Below are 18,454 nucleotides of genomic sequence, written 5' to 3'. Positions count from 1 at the left end.
TGCTTGCTTCTTAGTGAATGGATCTGAAGATCTCAATGCACACTCCATGGGCAGTGAATGTCTCTGTCTCTGTCTCTGTCTTTTGGCCACTGACATCTGTGTCAGCAAAACAAACATCAACTTAACAATGTTATCTTGGTGTGCACAGAAGTTTTGTCTTCCATATTTTATTCTCTAGCATTTACTCTAGCCTTGAGGTTTTGCACTATTTTAATTTTTGATTGGGAGGAGCACATATGCTATCTAGTGCCTTTCCTAATTCCCCATTACATTTATTGATATACTTTGGTGACATACATGCAAGCGCTCCCTGTCCATTAGCGTTGTCAACAGAAATTCAATTTCCCAATGTTTCCAGGCAACAGGTCAACCTAAGCTGCTGGGAGATATTGGATATGGGGACATAATAGGATTTCCTGTGTTTTCTCTTCATCCCGCATGGATCGCCAAGTTCTGTGCAAGATAGCAGTTTAAGCAATGGCATAATAATTGACATGTATATATGACTCAGCCAGAAATGCAGGCGGTGTGTGAAAGATTGAGATGGTGATTGGCTGTTTTTAAAACAAATTCAGCAATCATCCAGTCAATCGAGACCAATGGTTAGTGTCCACGGTACTAGAAATCTTAAATATAAGGATATTTAGAGGAGTGAGATTTAATTTATATTTGGAGAGAATTGTACATCAACACTGTATTAGTAGTAATAATATAAACTGAACTACAGATAACAAAAAGACTTATTGGAAGCTACAGAATTAAATGCATACCGTTTTGGCTATTGGTGCATATGTTTCTTGTCCTTTTAATGAACTGATTAGAATTGTTTTAAGTTTAATTCATGCAATATAATTTTGTACATGCATATAGTCTGTCAGACATTTATAATTGTTTGTAATGTGTGGTATATAATTTTACCTAAAGTTTTCTTGTATTAATGCGGTAATTTATGCTAAGTCAACCAACTGATCAGATCTAAGCTCTGCAGTCCTCCCACATCCAATAATGAATGGTGGTGAATGATTGAACTCCTCACTGGAGGAGGAGGCTTCATTTAAAAAAAACATTTCTCAATGATGGAAGAGCCCAACAAATCAGTGCATAAGTCAAGGCTAAAGCAATCACAGCAATCTTCAGCTGGATGTGTCAAATGGATAATTCATCTCGGCCTCCTCTCATGGTCCCCAGCATTACAAATTTCAGTCTTCAACCAATTCAATTCATTCCATGTGATATCAAGAAACAATTGGAGTTACTGGATACTGCAATGGCTATGGGCCCTGATAACATTCCAGCAATGGTATTGAAAACTTGTGCTCCGGAACTTGCTGCCCCCTTAACCAAGCTCTTTGAGTACAGTTACAGCACTGGCATCTACCCAACAATGTAGAAAATTACCCAAGGATGTCCTGCGCACAAAAAGCAGGATCAATTCAACCCAGCCATTTAATTCCCCATCAGGCTATTCTCGATCATCATTAAAGTGATGGAATGTGTTATCAACAGTGCTATCAAGCAGCACCAGCTCAGCAATAACCTGATCCATGACTCCCAATTTGGATTCCACCAGGGCCACTCAGGGCCATTCAAATGAAAGAAATGACCTCCAAAGGTGCGGCAAGAGTGACAGCCCTTGACATCAAGGCTGTATTAAACAGAGTGTGGTATTAGGAGCCCTAGAAAAAACTGGAATCAATGGAAATTGGGGCAAACTGGTTGAAGTCATACCTGGCACATAGGAAGATTATAGTCATTGCTGGGGATCAGTTATCTCAGCTCCAGAATATCTCTGCAAGAGTTCGTCAGTGTAATGTCTTATGCTTAATGATCTTCAGCCACTTCATCAATGACCTTCCCGCCATCTAAAGGTCAGACATCTGCAATCATTGGAAAACATCCCCAATGTTCACCATTTGCAACTCCTCAGGTACCAATGAGGTCCATGTTCAAATGCAACCAGATCTGGACAATATCCAGGCTTGAGCTGGCTAGTGTCAATTCACACTCATGCCACACAAATGCTAGTCTATGACCATCACCAAGACGTGACCATTTGACCACCATCCCTTGACTTGCAATGGTGTTACCATCACTGATTTTCCCACTATCAACATCCTGGGGTTATCATTGATCAGAAACTCAACCAACCTTCCCATATAAAATACAGTGGCTACAAGAGTAGGTCAAAGGTTAAGAATACTGAGGGGGAGTAACTCATCACCTGACTCCCCAAAGCCTGTCCATTATCTATAAGGCTCAAGTCAGGAGTGTGATGGAATACTGCCCTTGCCTGGATGAGTGCAGCCTCAACAACACTCAAGCTTGACACTATCCAGGATACAGCAGCCTGCTTGTTTAGCACCACATCCTCAAACATCCACTCCTCCCACCACCAATGCTCAGTCGCAGCAGTGTGTAAAATCTACAAGATTCACTGCAGAAATTCACGAGAGATAATGCCATCCAAACTTATGACCATTTCCATCGAGAATAGCAGGATACATAGGAACACCATAACCCACAAATTCCCCTCCAAGTCATTCACCATCCTTGCTTGAAAATATATTGTCATTCCTTCACTGTTGCTGTGTGAAAATCCTGGAATTCCCTCCCTAATGGCATTGAGGATCAACCCAGATTATGCAGACTGCAACAGGTCAAGAACCCAGCTTACCCCCACTATTGAGGGCAACTAGGGATGGGCAGTAAATGCTGGCCAGCCCGTCCCATGAGTGAATAAAAACAATATTGGTTAAGATTAAAATAGGACTATTTTTCTGACTGGAGGTTTCAAAATGAATTATTCCCAATTGCTATGATTTTTTTAGACTTAGACTTACAGTGTGGAAACAGGCCCTTCGGCCCAACAAGTCCACACCGACCCGCCGAAGCGCAACCCACCCATACCCCTACATTTATCCCTTACCTAACACTACGGGCAATTTAGCTTGGCCAATTCACCTGACCCGCACATCTTTGGACTGTGGGAGGAAACCGGAGCACCCGGAGGAAACCCACGCAGACATGGGGAGAACATGCAAACTCCACACAGTTCTTGAGTATGAAAGTAATATTAACATTGGTATTTCAATTTATCACTTTTCCTTCCTGAGTTTAGGGTTATTCCTCACCAGAGGGTAGCATGTTGAAAATCTAGCCTCACTATTCCCAGAGTCGCTACAAAATCGAATAATTTTAAAACCTGCCCCAAATTAAGTGTAGCTGTCAGAAATCACAGACTGGGTTGCTTGACTTAAAAAAAAAAAAATTTTTTTTAACAATTAAATGGTGTTGGCTAGTCTCTCTTTAAAACAATTTCGACATCTCCAACCAAAATGTTACGAATGAATTTGTCCAGGTACCCCACAATACCAAAGCAGTCAAATCAACACACAAACAAGCCAGCACCAATGCAAAACAAAGTTACATTCACCTTTTAATCCTAAACATACTACCTCTCATCATATTTGGCTCCTTAAGGTTACAATACTTCCTAAGTCTCTCATAGATTATATAGTTGGTCTCTCTCTGGCTCTAGCTCTGGGTCCGTGAAGCTGCTTTCTTTCTCTCTGGATGGTCAGCTGGTCTCTGTCTCTTGCCACGCTGGTCTCCTCAGGAGGCCTTAGACAATTCAAGGAATTTCAAGAGAGAGATCTGCAGGTGAATTCTGTTTTTATACCTTTTAGATAGAAAGTTCCAGAAATCTATAGTTCTTGCCAATCAGGACGGTATACTTAGTGGTTTGAACCAAAAATCGATCATTTAGCTGGCATGTCACTGTTAGTTTCTATTTGTAGCAGGAGGCAGTGCCTTTCTGTCTAGGCCCTCCTTTGTTTAGTGGATATGTTGTTGGGGATGTCTGTCCAGAATAACTGTTGCCTTTTACACAATGCTGACATCATTAGCACCTGGCTGTTGTATTTGCACTATGTCTGGTGTGTGGGTTTTGGGATTTCAGTGTTTTACTTGCCAATGCACCCAGCATCGCTGGCTGTTTTGCCAAGTTAGCAAACTGTGTTTCAGTGGCCAGGACGCTATTGCAATCGATTCTAGCTACAGGTAAACAATTATTAAGTATCAACATATAACTTCACTAGTTTAAGCTGTAACTTATTCACAGAGACAAAAACAAAGCATGGGTTATGGATGGAAGGAAAGACTAGGAAGGTAGCTCAGTGGTCCCCGTCCACAGGGTTTGCTGAAATGATTCTTGTGTAGATCAGAGTTTAAAAATGAGGTCTGCAGATGCTGGAGATCACAGCTGCAAATGTGTTGCTGGTCAAAGCACAGCAGGCCAGGCAGCATCTCAGGAATAGAGAATTCGACGTTTTGAGCATAAGCCCTTCAGTCTTCCTTCTCCAGATACTTCCACCTGTATTCAGGAAGCATAGGGTGAATGGTTCCCACTTAAAGGTTTTTAGCTTGTCCATTAAAAGTCACAGCTTATAGCAACTGCAGTGAAGAAATAAATTAGATATAGAACATAGAAAAATACAGCGCAGTACAGGCCCTTCGGCCCTCGATGTTGCGCTGACCGAAGCCTACCTAACCTACACTAGCCCAATAACCTCCATATGCTTATCCAATGCCCGCTTAAAAGACCGTAAAGAGGGAGAGTCCACCATTGCTACTGGCAGGGCATTCCATGCTGAAAATGTGTTGCTGGTTAAAGCGCAGCAGGTCAGGCAGCATCTAAGGAACAGGAAATTTGACATTTCGGGCAAAAGCCCTTCATCAGGAAACGTCGAATTTCCTGTTCCTTGGATGCTGCCTAACCTGCTGCAATTTAACCAGCAACACATTTTCAGCTCAGATCTCCAGCATCTGCAGACTCACTTTTTACTAGGGCATTCCATGAACTCACAACCCGCTGAGTAAAGAATCTACCCCTAACATCTGTCCTATACCAACCTCCCCTTAATTTAAAGCTGTGTCCCCTAGTAACAGCTGACTCCATACGCGGAAAATATCTTTTAGGCTTGAGATAGTTTAAGTCTGCAGAGCCAAACAGCTTCTTGTCCTCCAGAGGTTCAGTGGTTTCTCCCAAAACTTCATTCCCTGCCTTGCTGTTCAGCTGTTGATAGACAAAAGGCCTTTGTCATTAAAACCTCAATGATAGGTTTGTAGACTAGTGACCAATCAGCTACTTGTTGCCAGGCAAAGCTCCAGTCTTACATCCCCCCTGGTATCAGCTCATAGGCAAAATAGTAAGTTTTCATTTCTGCTTGAACAAGCAATGGCATCAATAACAGTGTCGGGTTACTTGCTTTTAAACAGTGCAACAATCCTTCAATTCTTGGTTATTAAAACAGTTCTTTTCCAATTTATGTCCATAATCAACATCGTTGAGAAAAATTGTCTTGCTCCTTACATTTCATCTTATTATATTCTTCCTGGTGGTTACGCCAGCTGCTGCAAACTATATATTCATTAATCCTTCTAAAGAGTAAATCGTTCTCGATTCATTTAAAGAAATTGTTCAGCACCATAAAGGACTTAAAACCTTCTGAAGCAATCACTAATGGATGGTGCTAAACGAGTTTGCACAATCACCTGTAAACCTTTGCTTTTTTTTGAAGTATGATCTTGTGGAATTGGAGAATATCTATCCCTGACCTTTTGATAATTTCCCACCCTTCAAGTTGAGTGCACCTCTGGTGAACTGAGTTGACATGGGGATTAATCAACTAGGAGAAAGCGAGGACGGCGGATGCTGAAGATCAGAGTCAAGACGTGTGGTGCTGGAAAAACACAGCTGGTCAGGTAGCATCCGAGGAGCAAGAGAGTTGACGTTTCTTGTATGATCTTTTCATCCTGATGAAACATTGACTCTCCTGCTCCTCAGATGCTACCTGACCAGCTGTGCTTTTCCAGCACCACACTTTTCGACTTGGACATGGGGAATATTATGTGTGGGTCTGAAAAGTATAATACTGAAGAGTGTCATAAGAACCATGCATGATGATGTCATGAGGAAATGTTTAGGATCTTGAGTAACCAATAACATCCTCGTCCTTCTCTTTTATCTGAATAACAACGTCTATCATATCTAGCTAACCTGCTAGCTTGTAGTAAATAATTACTTGGTAAACAGTAGCCAATTCTAATTAGACCAACAAGTGATTTTCTTCAATCACTTTACACCAAGGAGGACCTATAGATTTCTCCAGTTAAAAAGGTGAGGGTATGAAGCCGCTAGAAGTGTGAGCTCTAAACCCTGTTCAGAACAGATTGGCTTTTGGATCACTGACTTCCCTTTGGAGCTGAAAATCCAAAACAGTTGTTTGACCTTCTTTTTCAATTTGGTGTCTAATCTGGATGATGATCCCAGACTTAGCAGTAACTTTCAAAAGACAAGTGGTTGTATACATGAAAAGGAATTATTTGGAAGACTGCAAGAAAAAGAGCACAAGAGTTGGTCTAATTGGATAGCTCTGTTGCTTAATTGCAATGAAGTCTCAACAGTAATCTGTATTAATTGGTTCACTGTGATAAGATTCATTGAGGGCATTTGCAAGATTTATGAGTTCACAGAAATATTTCGCTAAGTAGTCTTTAGGCATATCAGAACTGATTTAAATTGTTCACTTTGCATATTATTAACAGGCAATATGTTTTACTTTACAGGCTGCCGTTCAAGCTGGAAAATGAAAGTTGTCGTTCATTTAATGATTCTCTTGTATACATCCACAGTGCAAAGCTTGAAGATTGTATCCAAACGGGGTTCAGGTAAATGAGTAGTTTTCAGTTTCTCATTTCTGTAATTTGCAGCTGTAGTGAAAATTATTTCAATATCTAATTCTAATTCATATATCCAATAGTCAATACTCTAATTTCCTTGTAATAGAACCAGTCATCCTATTAATATTAAACTTTTGAACTTGCAAGCGCACACAATTTATTGCAATTTGTTTATATATAGATTGCAGAGAAATTAAGTAATTTTGAAGTATAAATGGTTTTTCTAAAGCTTAATAGATCATCCCAGCTATTTCTGTCTTTCATTTGTGTTGTTTACAAGCATCTGTGTTTTTCGAAATGGATTAAAGATTTCTATTTACTTGTCTGGAAAAACTAGGAAGGGAAATTTTATCTGGTAATAAGAAATGGACAGATGGGAACAGTCAAAGATGGTGTCTCCATACAACCAAAATGTTGTATTTGGCTCTGAGAAACTAGGGCTGACTTGAAGTCTGAGGAGATGCCTGGTAGCAGTGATGGGGCTAAAGTAAGCAATGTTTTCTTTGTACAACTTGGGCATATTGACAACTTGTGAAAACACGGATGTAGTGTTAGCTTAAGTGAAAATAGTTGTCTGTGAAAAGGCTCAAATTGTTCCCATGAGTAGATGGTGTAGTGCAGTTACAAATATCCAACTGGATATTTCTGGATAACGGATCAAACTGCCAGGGGATATAGAGTTATTGAGGCAGTCCATGACTCAACTGCTTTTGAAAGAGTTCTAAAAGTAGATCTTCAACAGTGAAAAATTGTAATTCCTTCCAAAGAAGAAAGAGTTAATACAAGTAGGTGACCCATAATGACCTGACCCTTTTATCTTTTTATTGCTATTTAATGTGCTCTGTGGACTGTTTGGTGACATGTTTTTGTGTTACCCATATTTATTTTGTTAATTCTGGATTAGGGGATACATTTGTACATATAAATTGTGTTTTACAATTCTGACTTCATATAGTCATGTTATTTTGTTTGTTCAATACGCTGAAATTTTGTGATTTCATTCTCTTCATAAATGTCTGGGATCTCAAACTTTGTTTCCTTGAATGAAAACTCTTTAGGCTGACAATAATGCAAATTGGTGGTCTCATCAGTGATCATAAAAAGGGTGACATTCATTCTAACAGCCAAGAATTATGTCCACTGACTGCAGAAAAGAAGACATAAATGTGGACAATATGTTTTGCCCTATCCCTGGTATATTCAATGCAAAACATAACATGAAAAGTTATCAAATTCTTTTTTCAGGCATCTTAAAGATTTTACCCCCACTGATCAATATATAATTACAAAACGTCTTCAAATTTGAATAGAAGATCAAGGTAAATAGAGTGCACATTCATAAGTTACTCATTGATATGCAGTTCTAGCATCTCATGGCAAAATAAACTGCTTCTACATTTGAAATACTTTTGGCAGCAATGACTTCTAATGTGAACTAAACCATCTTCCATAGGGAAACTGGATAAGTGAAAGTTGGTGTGGAAGGACAGTATTTTTTTTTCTCTTATGGAATAGTTTAAAGTTGTATTAACATATTTACATTTATGATATATTTCACCAAATCTCTTGCCGGAATTGCTCAGATATGCACATTGTTCATATCTGGTGGGGAGCTGTAGATTATGATTCTTTTCTGAATGCACTAACCTAATGTCTCGGATCACAGGCAAATAATATTTAAATATTGAGAACTGAGAGAATGGCATGCAATTCTTGTCTCATGGAGTTGATCATGCTTAATGTGTTTATCACCTATTAATTAATTTAAAGCAAAATAAAATGTTGGATGTTAATATTTGTTTAGGTATTATTGATGTACATTTTCTTAGCTTGTGTTCTCAGTGGGGATTTTCACTTGTGGGTGGCACATATTTGAAATTAAAATTTGCATTTCTGAAGCAAACATCTTGTACCAAATGTTCAGTGATTCCATTAGTTGAGGTTCCCTTCTGATTGGAAGTGGGAAAATTATCATAATTCTTCTGAAATTATGCCTTAGTTTTATAATATACAAAGAATTAAACATCTGCGTGTAATTCTTTGCCGTTAGAACTGAGGTCTTACCCTATTTATCTTAAAAGATGACACTAAAACCATAGAACAAGGAGTCATAACTTTGGCACCTTTTTTATTGGTTTATAAATTTGCTGTAAATGCTTTTGTTTCTCCGCGAACAGTATTTTCAATGATGGAATTTGCATTGTTCTTATTTCATTTGTATCCTTCACACGCTAACTTCTCCAAAAAGTGTACATATCTTGTGCTATATTAGGAAGATGTCACATAATTCCCAATAAAGTTGAACATTATTTACATATTTTCTCTGTCAGCAATATAGCCTATGAGCTATGATGGGATCCCATCCATGCATGTTTGCTGAAGTTAACATTTAAGATCTATCAATGTTTTATGATGCTCAAATGGTACTTGGCCATCATTGATTTGACTGGGTAAATAAGAAACACATTGAATAATTTCTTGACTGCATGCGTGGGTTTCCCAGTCAAATGATGGTTGGATGATGAAATCTAGAAAATAATGCATTTACTGTCCAGTTTTATTTGATGAATTTTAATTTACTGTCACTTCCAGAATTGTGATTCTGTAACACTATTTTTTAAAATGGAAGCTTAAAGCAGGTGTATTAAAACTAACTGCATTTGAACTTTAGATATTATCAATGTTAATTCACACATGCAATTGTGTATCTGACAAAAGAATGAAATTAACTTCTGCACACTTTTTGAACTTTTGAAATTTAATATTGTAGATTGCTACAGCATTGATCTTTCTATAGACCACATAGGTCATTCCAAAGTATATGATTGATTTAATTGAAGTGAATAAAGTTGGGTTGGAAAACTCTTGAGAAATGTGTATATGGATGAAGGTTAATAACTACTCTTGAATCTGTCAATTATTTCTGAGTTACTTTGAAAGTCCAGGTGCACTTTTATGGGATAGTATTCACTTGGGGTATCTATATTTTAAATAGGTATGATGCTGAATTGTCTGTTTAGATGACGAAATGGAAAAGACATCTGATCAGAGTCCAGTCTAACATTAGATGGCTTGATCTAAATGACACCATGTTTAAAGTCTTCACTATTTGTCATACACGAAGACATTTGTTTTAATTAGTATGGCACGTGTATTCCATACACTTCATGTTTCAGGGCATTCTTGGATGTCATTCCAAAATACCCATTGTATATGGTATAAAGAGCAAAACTATAACCCTCCATGTTAATTGCATTGAACAGTTTGGACACATCCCTTTTATTTGCACAATCCTCCCATTTTTGAATGATCAATAGTATTCAGATATAAGTTGATGAGCTTTTGATTTAACAATTTAATGTAATTTCATTTTAATTGACATGGTTCAGGGTAGATTAATTTGACTGAATTGAATTTGACTTGTCAGTTTTTAACTTGTAATTAAGAGGTGAATTACAAATCTTGAACACCTGGAAAGGTTAACCAGCAATTAATGACTTAGAGGTCGGTGTGCATTAAATTTCTGAAATTTTGTCTTGCTTTGTAAACTTAATTTCTGCAGCTTACACAATCTATGCTAGGAATTTAGACTTCAGTTTAACTCGGTTCAGTATAGCAACAAGCTTAAAGTTGCAGAAGTTCTCTAAGGTGTGTGGGCGTATCTTTTTTTAAATTGAAATCATTCGTGTTGATCTTAATTCTGAATGTAATGCCCCATTTTGTCTTTTGGTGGTTTTGAAAATTTTAATTATTTATGTGTTGCTTTGATTTAGAAGAGTCATCAATGATGACCGCACAGATAATTACAGATTTCATTGTTACACTCAATGTGTTTGTGATGCATAACCAAAATCATTTCATTGTGATAAAGTTGATCTTCACATTGCCGGGAAGCTCTTGACTATTCATAAACTAGGTCGGGTGACTTAGATGGTTAAATCTACCTGCCAGGGAACACACTTGGGGCCATCCCAGTATTAATTCATTTTTTGATACCAGGTTAACTGACTTTGTTTTGCAAATGTAAATAATATGCTCCATGGCATTTCACAGGAGTATTAAAAAAACAGTATGAAATACAACCACATAAGTTTATTGATACAGATTGGAGGATGTAAGGGCTGTGCTGGTGAATTCATGATTTTATTTGTTCCAATTTTCAATGCATAAATTGCAAATTAAACACATTGTGAACTTCAAACCATAGATTATTAGTCAGATTATTATTTTTCATTGAGTCAGGTATAGTTGTCATTTGTTTGGAATACACGTAAAAAATGTTGGATTTGAAGCTGTGGAACATTTTTAAAAGATTGTAATTACGCTTGAATTGCTTATTCATTGCTGCAAGCATGTTTCAGAAAAGGTCCACTGATTCTAAAAGAACAAGTCAATTTGGCAGGGAGAAGAATGCTCTTTGGTATATGACAATAAATTTGCATTGATTTTAACAAAAATTGAAAAATCAACATGAAAATCTTTACCATATAAGGAAGCCTTCTCAGGATTTGATGGAACAGCTCATTGTTATCCAAATAGAATGATCTAAATTTGAAATTTCACTGTGGATAAGAATTTCAATAATGTGATGAGAGATTCTGGTTGATGTCCTCAGTGAGACACTAATTGCAGGAGAAAGCTTACATTTATCATTGACCTTAGTGAATCTATGCATCCCTGCTGGCTAGTATTTACAGGAACATGGAGTCCAGCTGTTGCAAAAGTTTTAATTTCATGAAATCAAAGGAATAGGCAGGGAGAAGAAGACAATCTATAATGAAAATTGTCTGCATGATATCTTCCTTCACCATAGAACAAATGGTCTGTGAGTGAAGTAACATCCATAGTGTACAATACTTTTTCACTCATCATTTTTTTGACATTTAGTTTCACAAGTCATGGGATCAGACCATCCCTCTAACACAAAAAATCCAGGACTGGATGGAGGGGATTGATCAGAATCTAGTGATTTGTGTAAAGAACCATTGGTCCAGCTGTTCAGACTCCAGATTGGCCAGTCAAGACCTGGATATGGCAAGATATGACATGTGAAAATGGATTTGCCAGCACAGATCAGAAATGCAAAAATTTTTGTTTTAATACTGAAATAGGTCAGGTGCCCAGAAACCACTTTCCTACCTATTCCTGAGTTCACCCCCAGAAGACAAAGAATAGGCATGCATTGTAAGCAGCAGCCCAACCATTGCATGTGGATAAATAATTGAGCACCAATTGACCTTGTTGAAAGTTCAGTTGACCCTAGTGTTATCCTGTCCAAATCATATGGTTGGTGGAGTGTGGCAGGAATGGAGAACCCTTTTTTTTAAAACAACATGAAGGAAGATGAGTACTATACTTGAAGGTTTCCCTTTGCCTATTGGGAACATTCTGACATGAAATCCTATCCCTCTTCCTTTCTGGCTATCTATACTTCTAAACCCATGCCATGCACACTGCTTGACTATTATATCCCACGTACATATGTCTGGGTTCCTTTGAGACCTCTTCATGTGCCTGGATGCAGTCCAGCAGTTTCTGTGCTTTGCAATCACTAAGGGGCAAAAAGCCCAGTCTACATCTGTTAGACCACTGCCACACTTCCACAATGGATTGTGTGTGTCCAAAAAAGAAACAAAAATGCTTTCTGACTCAACAGCATTTGGTAGCTCGCAATTGGTTCCTCTTCCCTTTGCTCTCCTTTTCCTTTCTGACAATTACCCATGGATTACTACAGGAGGGCAGCATATCCACATGATCTTTGTTTTTGAAAGGAGAATTGAAGTCACAGCAGATAAATGTATTTTTTTTCTTCTGGAGAGTTACTAGGGCACACCACATAACTGCCATCACTCGCAAAGCCACCCACCCTCCCATCCCCACAATCACGTCCCCAATGTATAAACTTTTCCATGCATTTCAAGCACCCGGTAGAGTCACCCAAATGATATCTGTCCAATTCATTATCTCAAACACCCATATAAGCTAGGTGCAGGTCCCTGCCTACATCAGTTGATTATTGCTGTATTGTTTGTTTCACCCACTGAATTCACCCGAAACTCTTAAATTAGACACCAAGTGTTTCAAAAGTATTTTGTACAAAATTCATTGAAGAGATTCCACATTTTTCACATGATTTTAAACCAAAGATGGATATAGCTGTAAAAATATTATCCTATATTAGTAGTTTCATATTTCTTTCATTGGCATGACAAATGTTTGCTTGCATGAGTGTTGTTGGTGACATTGCATGACAACAATGCAAAAATGCTTTGTTTTTAAAAGTTGCATAGTGCTCAAAATCTTAAGTTGTTAGAAATAATGGCGTTGACACGTTGCTATGCAATAGTTTTGCTCTGTGTTTACTTGAATTGAGACATACATTTATCTGCTGTGACTTCAATCCTTCTTTCAAAAACAGCGATCATGTAGATATGCTGCCCTCCTGTAGTAATCGATGGGTAATTGCCAGAAAGAAAAACGAGAGCAATGGGAAGAGGAACCAATTGAGTTGAGTCTGAAAGCATTTTTGTTTCTCTTTTGGCTCTACTGAAGTTTTAAATTCATTTTTACATCGTCCAATTATTTTCCTGAGGCACTATTGACACCAAGAAGACCTGAGCTCAAATTTCTTCAGTCCTAAACAAAGCTAAAGGACAGTGGTTAGAATTTAAAAATGTTCTGCTTAGTTGCCTGCCCCAAAGTTGGTGAATTTCCAACATCGAAATGGCTTTGTTCAGATATTCTAGGAACAGTGGCAATAGTCCCTTTTAAATTGCTAATTTGTTTCAACAATGACAAAGTGATATCCCATTATCTGAACATAGATTACTCATAGGTCTGTTTTAAAATGCAGAGGAGGTTTGAGGGGACCCTTGGTATATTTCATATCTAGTTTGAGACTATTGTATTTCTATTCCATGAGGTATAAAACCAAACTTAGTCTGCAGGTAAAACCTCGATTCTGTCCCAGTGCTAACATAATTACATTAATACACTTCAAAACAGTTAAAATGTGTATCACTTTGTGATAAAATGCCTACAGATTGCTACACTTTCTAATATAGGAACATAAAATATCAGTCGAGAAATGGCTGCGAGGCATATTGAATGCTTTCCTGTGGGCAACACTTCCATGGACTGTCTTTTAATTAATCTCCCAGGGGAGTCAATAACCAGCATGTTTGTTTGAAAAATATGCTTTAAATTTGCATTCCTGACCCAAAATCGTTAAACAAACAACTGAGTATTAACCTAATTGTTATTACTTATTGTTTAGTTGTGTTCTCAAGATGATTGCTTCCATAAACTATTTGATCATCAGTGCTTGCAGTTTTCACCATGCTCATACATTTTGATATTGTTCTTGATTAAATTTCTTCAAACAGAGTTAATTTATTTAGACTTACTTCCTTTTAACAGCAGTTTATTCAGATGAGTAATAAAGATCCTGCAATTTCAAGTGTTTCCTGAATTCTAAATATGCTGGCAGTGGTAACAATCATTGAAGTACTTCTGACAAACAGCTCCTGCTACATAAGTAAACATGATAGATGGTTACAGCAAATGAGATGATTGGCCAATTTGTTTATTTCATGTCAGTTGAGGGAAAGTGCTAGCAGAACACTGAAAATAATTGTTTCTACAAATAATGCCATGAGATAATCTGCATGTTCTTGAGTCAGTCATACAGCACAGAAACAAACCCTTCGGTCCAACTAGTCCATTTCGACCATAATCCCAAACTAAACTAGTCCCACCTGCTTGCACTTGTACCAAATCCTTCTGAGCATTTTTTATTCATGTACTTATCTAAATATCTTTTAAATGTTGTAACTGCACCCACAAACACCACTTCCTTAAGTTCTTTGTTTCAAATGAGTCTGTGCCTCCAATATTGCAATGTTCCCATAGGAGACTATCTTGTCAATTTAGATTCTTTTGAAAAGTCTTTGAGTGGAACTTCACTCCACAACCATCAGACATGTCATCAGATATTCACGATTTGTATCTGGCAATTCTTCCAGTCTCAAGAATCACAAAGGATATTCTGTAATCTCAAGATTATTTTCATATTTGAAATGTTACTCACACCTGTAGCCTAATTTTTTAAAAAAAACTGTATTTAATAAAGCAAGTTCAAGTTTCTTAACCTTTTTTGTTTGTAATTTTATAATCATGTTTATTGATTTATTCGGCAAAAGCATCAATGTTTGAAGATGGACAGCTTAACATCGCAGATGTGACCTAAATGGAGGACAAATTTTTAGCCACTTACCCTCAACTTAAATTGTGGGATGTGATTAGCTCTGATTACATTTGAATCTTTTGTTTTCAACACTCGCCATCAGCCATTCATTGAGCTATTCCTCAGTCTTCCCACCTTTATCCTTTATTTTTATTTTTAGTACTAACTACATCATCAACACTGTTAGCAAATGTGACAAATGAGAATAAATTTTGTCTCAATCGATGGGAATGCTGCAGATAATATTACAATTCTCTTTTCTAAAACAATAACTTGAAGTGAAAGGTCACAATGAATTCTATGTTTTAAGGGTTTCTTGTAACTAGCAGACTAAAATCAACAACAGCTAAACAATACTTGTAGACAAGGAGAAAGTGAGGTCTGCAGGTACTGGAGATCAGAGTCGAGAGTGTGCTGCTGGAAAAACACAGGGTCAGGCAGCATCCAAGTAGCAGGAGAATCGATGTTTTCAGCCAGAGCCCTTCATCAGCAACTAATGCACTACGGACTATGGAAAAGGTATTCTTCATTAACTACTAAATACAACCAAAAACCTATATACCACCTCTATACATTCTAACACACTCTTAGTAACAATATTATCTTGTGGTTAAAGTACCCTGTACTTGCGCAATTTTAACAGGATCCCTTTTTCCTTCTGTACCAGAGTGAGTCTTTCATTGTCTTTTTTGAAACAAAAGTCCTTCATTTACTTTTGTGGAATTTGGCAACTCTAATAATATAAAAATCCCTTTGTATTGCCACTGATGTCCCAGGTCAAAGAGTATTCAAATAAACTTCGAGTAGCAAAGCGTGCAATGGTGACTCATTGGGTTGAATCATGCCACAAGCTTCATTCATTTAAATAAGAGAACTCTCCAACACTCCATCTGGCATTTAACTCCAAATCCAATGTTTTAACCTGTTTGGTAAAGTAAAACATTTTAAGAGGTTCTGAGTCTGAATGCAGCAGGAACAACTGCCACCACTTTTGCATCTTTATGTTAAAACCTGTATCTTACTTTTGACACGGACTCAAGGCAACCAGATCTCACGGGTTTGTCTCTGGGCAGATCTTGGAGGTTGCACTCCACTAATCCATTTTATCTTGAATTAATACATATCATTTAAAACTTAATCCTCTTATAAAGCTCAGTAGTCATAATAATTGCACCTGGAACATTAAATCTGGAGTACAATTTGGGAAAACAACTGTCAATGTTATTGGACCATAAGAAGGCATTTCAACTTGGCATTAGCCTGATTGGTTTTGTTACTATTTATTGTATTTTTAACTAGTTAGAAAAAGCTGACTCAGTCAACTTTTTCCTTTGCTTAAGTACAATCATGGATCAATGCTTCAATAATGATCGAAAGATGTCTGTCAAGGATATAATTAGGTTATCCAGTGTTTGAGAGTTTGAGAAAGCTGCAAGACTTTAGCTATTCAAAAAAGAGACTGGCAGCTGATAATATTCAAAGGGACATAAGAACCTTTTTGTTTTTGTACATGAATTGCAGAAAGCTAGCATGCATGTACAGCAAACAATTAAGAAGACTGATGACTTTTGGCCATTATTTGAGTATGATAGTAAGGAAGTCTTGTTGCAATTGTACACAACTTTAGTGTACTTGGAGAACAGTGTACAATTTTTGTCTCCTTACTTGAGGGTGATCTAAAATCCATTGCATTAATTGCTGGAATAAAAGGGTTGTCCTTTTGAAGAAGAATTGAGAATAATCAATATCCTCTGGAATTTAGAGGAATGAGAAGTGCTAAAACATATTGAACATTGAATTGGCCATGCTAAATTGCCCGTAGTGTTAGGTAAGGGGTAAATGTAGGGGTATGGGTGGGTTGCGCTTCGGCGGGTCGGTGTGGACTTGTTGGGCCGAAGGGCCTGTTTCCACACTGTAAGTAATCTAATCTAATCTAATCACACTGTGATTTAGAAAAAAAAATATTTTGGGCGGCACGGTGGCACAGTGGCACAGTGGTTAGCACTGCTGCCTCACAGCGCCTGAGACCCGGGTTCAGTTCCCGACTCAGGCGACTGACTGTGTGGAGTTTGCACGTTCTCCTCGTGTCTGCGTGGGTTTCCTCCGGGTGCTCCGGTTTCCTCCCACAGTCCAAAGATGTGCGGGTCAGGTGAATTGGCCATGCTAAATTGCCCGTAGTGTTAGTTAAGGGGTAAATGTAGGGGTATGGGTGGGTTGCGCTTCGGCGGGTCGGTGTGGACTTGTTGGGCCGAAGGGCCTGTTTCCACACTGTAAGTAATCTAATCTAATATCTTTGGAGTTTGAAGGGGTTGATACAGACTGTTTAACCTTAGCCTGAGAGTCAAGAACAAAAGGCTCAGAATTAGGGACTGACCATTCAGTAGTGCAATGGTCAACATTTCTTCACTCAGAGGATTGTGAATCTTTGAAATTCTGAGCACAGCTTTCTAGGAGTGGTTGAGTTCATTCAGAAGAGAGGCTAGTAGAGGTTTTGTGGACTGTGGGAATCGTAGTAAAGTGTAATTGATATAAAGCTTCAACCATGATCCTTTGAATGTCAAAGCAGTTCAAGGAACCATGTGGCCACTACTTCTTCTATTTCTTATGAACATATTAATAGGTGAAGTTTTGGGATCCATGAAGTTAATTCATTTTTAATTTTACTGATATTCGTTATTGTGCATGTATAGAATACCTTTTGAGCTTAGTTCCTCACATTTCAACAGGAAGTCACATTGAATTGTTGAAACAGTCATACACAGCTGGTGACTGGGGAGTCCAGCACATCAGTGCATAAGATGAGGCTGAAGCATCTTGAGCCTGAAGTGCAGAGTGAATGAGACACTTTGACCTCCTTCCATGATCCCTACCATCAGATACCAATTTTCAGACCATTCAACTCATTCAGAGGGATCACAAAACAGTAGATGCACTGAATATCCCCAAAGTTTTGGACCTTAATGACATCCCAGCTGTAGTGCAGAAATAGCTGCGCCACCACTTGGTTTAGTACAGTTACAACATTGACATTACCAGACAATGTGGAAACATTCCCAGATATGACCTTTTCACAAAGTAGGGAAAATCCTAACAGCTATTAACCCTATCAGTAACATCATCAGCTAAGTGATGGAAGGTGTTGTCAACAGAGCTAATAAAAAGCAGTGACCTGCTCACAGTTTGGGCTCCACCAGGACCACTTCACTTTAAACCTTTATTACATTATTCATATATGGACAAAAACCTGAATTCCGGAAGTGAAGTGATCGTGACTGCCCTTGACATAAGACCATATTTAATGGAGAGTGGCACAAGAGCCGAGTAAAACTGAATCAATGAGAATCTGAGGGGAAAGCTGTCCATTGGTTGGAGTCAAACATAAAGGAAGATGGTTGTGATTCCTCGAGATCAATGTTCTGTTGTCTGAGGAGTCTCTTTCAATAATGTTAGTCTAAAATGATCTTCAAC

General features: G+C 38.0%; 1 protein-coding gene across 1 annotated transcript in view; it reads left to right on the top strand.

Annotated features, from left to right (window-relative positions):
- Window positions 1-6,611: 6,611 nt before the first annotated feature.
- Window positions 6,612-18,454, top strand: part of il1rapl1b (interleukin 1 receptor accessory protein-like 1b) — a 1,284,802-nt gene continuing 1,272,959 nt past the window's right edge. The window contains exon 1 of the mRNA XM_060833276.1: window positions 6,612-6,729. Coding sequence (XP_060689259.1) covers window positions 6,612-6,729 — 118 coding nt within the window. The remainder of the gene's footprint in view (window positions 6,730-18,454) is intronic.

This window comes from Hemiscyllium ocellatum, chromosome 12 (assembly GCF_020745735.1).
Source record: "Hemiscyllium ocellatum isolate sHemOce1 chromosome 12, sHemOce1.pat.X.cur, whole genome shotgun sequence".
Classification (NCBI taxonomy): domain Eukaryota; kingdom Metazoa; phylum Chordata; class Chondrichthyes; order Orectolobiformes; family Hemiscylliidae; genus Hemiscyllium; species Hemiscyllium ocellatum.
Note: the sequence above shows the minus strand (reverse complement) of the source record. Positions and strands in the feature narration are given on the sequence as shown.